The sequence below is a fragment of the Apaloderma vittatum genome, unplaced genomic scaffold (assembly GCF_000703405.1).
Source record: "Apaloderma vittatum isolate BGI_N311 unplaced genomic scaffold, ASM70340v1 scaffold1965, whole genome shotgun sequence".
Lineage (NCBI taxonomy): Eukaryota > Metazoa > Chordata > Aves > Trogoniformes > Trogonidae > Apaloderma > Apaloderma vittatum.
In genome coordinates, this window is record NW_009716280.1 from 2,535 (window position 1) to 5,382 (window position 2,848).

Here is a 2,848-nt window from a genome sequence, read left to right on the forward strand (position 1 = left end):
CGGATGGCCACAGTGACTGCTTCTAGACAGAAACGAGGCACCATGTTCTTAATGGTTCGATTTGTTTCTTGCCGCCCCTGAGAAAATGAGGAAAAACAGAGACGATGCAGAAATACGACACAGTGAAATAAGTTGGTTGGGCTTACTCCAAATCAGGATTCAGTGATGCGAGTACAGCGTGAGGTTTTTGTTCCAGTACGGTGTGGGGTTTTTTTTTTACTTTTTAAAACAAACTTGGCATTTTGGAAAATTTCTCCAGTTGTTTTCTCTCTTGGCGTAAGAAAGGAGGTACCTTTCTACAGAAACCTCGCTGAGCATAAAATGCAATCCCAGGTACTTCAGGTCATCTGCAAACCTCTATTTTCACACCATTTCTCCATGTCACCAGCTCTGTTCTAAGATTAAATCCTTCAAGTCACTGCCCTGAGCTCCTGAAAACAGCAAAGGGTGTGATTTCTGTGTGCTGGGTCTTACATCTTAACACAAGGGACTTTTATCTTAACGTCAGGGATTTGAGGACTCCGGTGGTGCCAGGGAAGCACAAGAGTGTGTGACAGTTGTCGATCCGCCTACGAGACCTGGCTCTGCACGATGTGAACGCACCCAACACACAGGTTTGGCCAAGTGCAGTTTGTAGCACAAATCCAACTAAACTCGTGTAATCTGATGGCAATCAGCTGGTTTTCACTGCGTCACTTTGGGCCCCACATTTCCACTATTTTCTTGAAAAAACACCCCATTCCTAAAGGATCGCTCTTCCCATGGCTATGGACAGATGGAAACATTCCATCTATGAAATCCATTGTCCTTTTGACAGTATGACTAGATTAGATAATGACTTTACAAACTTTTTATTTTCTTCCTTCAGCCTAACAGAATTTCATGGTACGACAGAAAACGGACTGGAAAGGATAATCCCTAAATTTACAATACACATGTTCTCTGCAAAGAGAGTTTGGAAGCCTTGAACAAATGCTCCACAGATTTTGAAAAACAAAAGGGGAATGCATTTCTTTCCAAGTTTGCCGCGTTCAAGGCTTTTCCAGCCTAAGAAAAATAATTTCTGCTCGCCTGGGTCTACCCGCAGAAATAACGAGAGAGACTTCAGAGTCTCGGGCGGGTCACAGAATCGCAGAATCACTGAGGTTGGAAGAGACCTCTACAACCCTCGAGTCCAACCATCAACCCAACACCCCCAGGACCACTAAACCATGTCCCCAAGTGCCACGTCTGCACAATTTCTGAACACCTCCAGGGATGCCCCTGCCCTGGGCAGCCTGTGCCAGTGTCTCACCACTCTTCCAGTAAAGAAGTTTTTCCTAATGTCCAATCTCAACCTTCCCTGGCACAACTTGAGCCCGTTTCCTCTCATCCTGTCGTTTGTCACTCAGGAGAAAAGAGAAGTTCATCAAACACCTTTCCCACTCTGGGCTCAGGAAACATCCCGAGCTCAGTGACGCGGAACTCGGGCAGCTGCTCAGCGTGGAGCTCCTCTCCACATCCCAGCTCGCGGCAGGACCCCGCGCCTCAGCCGGCAGCTCTCAGCAAACAGGCCTGGCTTCCCCGTTCCCAGCCTAACACAGCTACATTTTAGAAAGAACTGAAGAGATCCTCGTCTACTACCAGACGTTCTGAGTCTTCAAGAGAATTGCTAAAGAAGTTTAAAAGGCACTAAAAGCACCTGATGGTTGCATTTCAGTGCGGTGAAAGGATTGCTGCTGTGGAATATTCAGTAATACAAAGAAATCATTTTATAAACCCTGCAATTCAAACCTGCCTATTCCCAAGCACACAAATTCAAGTGAAAAAATCTGACTTGCATACAGAGCAGTATTTACCACGAAGGGAAAAAATAATTAAAAACAGGGGATTGTTCTTTATGACTTTAGAACCAGGCAGTACTTCAGAAACACATACTCCAGGACTGGAAATGGGATGCAGAAATCCACATCACTAAGGCACCCAGCACAGACTGGTGCTACCCGAGAGCATCCCCCGCCCGGGTTGTGTCCCGGAGCCGCCAGCACAGCCCATAGCTCTTCAGGGAGTGAGAAGACGGGCAGGGCCAGGAATGGAACCGCTGCCCACCAGCATCTTCCGTGGGGGAAGCGCGTTGCTGGGGATTGCAGGTGGGATCTGTTCTCCAGAACTGCGTGGGCTGGCAAATTCAACCTTACTGGTTGAGTCTTGCTTAAAAAGCAGAAAGAGAGGAAGAAATAAAGCGGCAGGAGTAGAGCAAGGAAATGCTTTGAAGACAAAGAAAGAAAATAAAGGGGCTGCTCTTTACCTTGGGGTTCTTCAGTGACCAACAGCAAGCCAAGCCTCTCTTCTGTCCTTTAAAATCAAACGTTCCGTAACCAACCGCTAAAAGATCCTGAAAGCACAGACGGACAGACAGGTCTCAGTTTCGCTTGACGTTCGGCTGTGCATTTTGAAAAGGCAACCTGCTGTTCAGTGCACAGTCTGGAACAAGAACGCTCCTGTCAGAGAATCACAGAATCATTCAGGTTGGAAGAGATCCTCCAGATCATCGAGTCCAACCACTGATCCTACTCTGCAAAGGTCACCCCTAAACCACCTCCCCAGCCCCACATCTGAATGGCCTTTAAACACCTCCAGGGGTGGGGACCCAACCCCCGCCCTGGGCAGCCTGTGCCAAAGGCTAATGGCTCTTGCTGGGAATAAAACTGTCCAAATGTCCAGTGCGACCCTGCCCTGTTGCAGTTTGGAGCAGAATAACACACAAGAAGAACCGAATTTCAGGATTTCTAGAACTCTGAAAACTGCTTCAGTTAAAATTCCCAGGCACTATCCACCCTGTTTGTGATCCCACCGCTGGGGCCATCAG

The 2,848-nt window shown here is 47.6% G+C and overlaps 1 protein-coding gene across 1 annotated transcript in view; it reads right to left on the minus strand.

Annotated features, from left to right (window-relative positions):
* The window catches only part of WDR78 (WD repeat domain 78), a gene marked incomplete at both ends in the record, with an annotated part of 11,999 nt that overhangs the window by 2,132 nt on the left and 7,019 nt on the right, over positions 1–2,848 (minus strand). Inside the window, 1 exon segment of the mRNA XM_009869446.1 lies at positions 2,288–2,374. Coding sequence (XP_009867748.1) covers positions 2,288–2,374 — 87 coding nt within the window.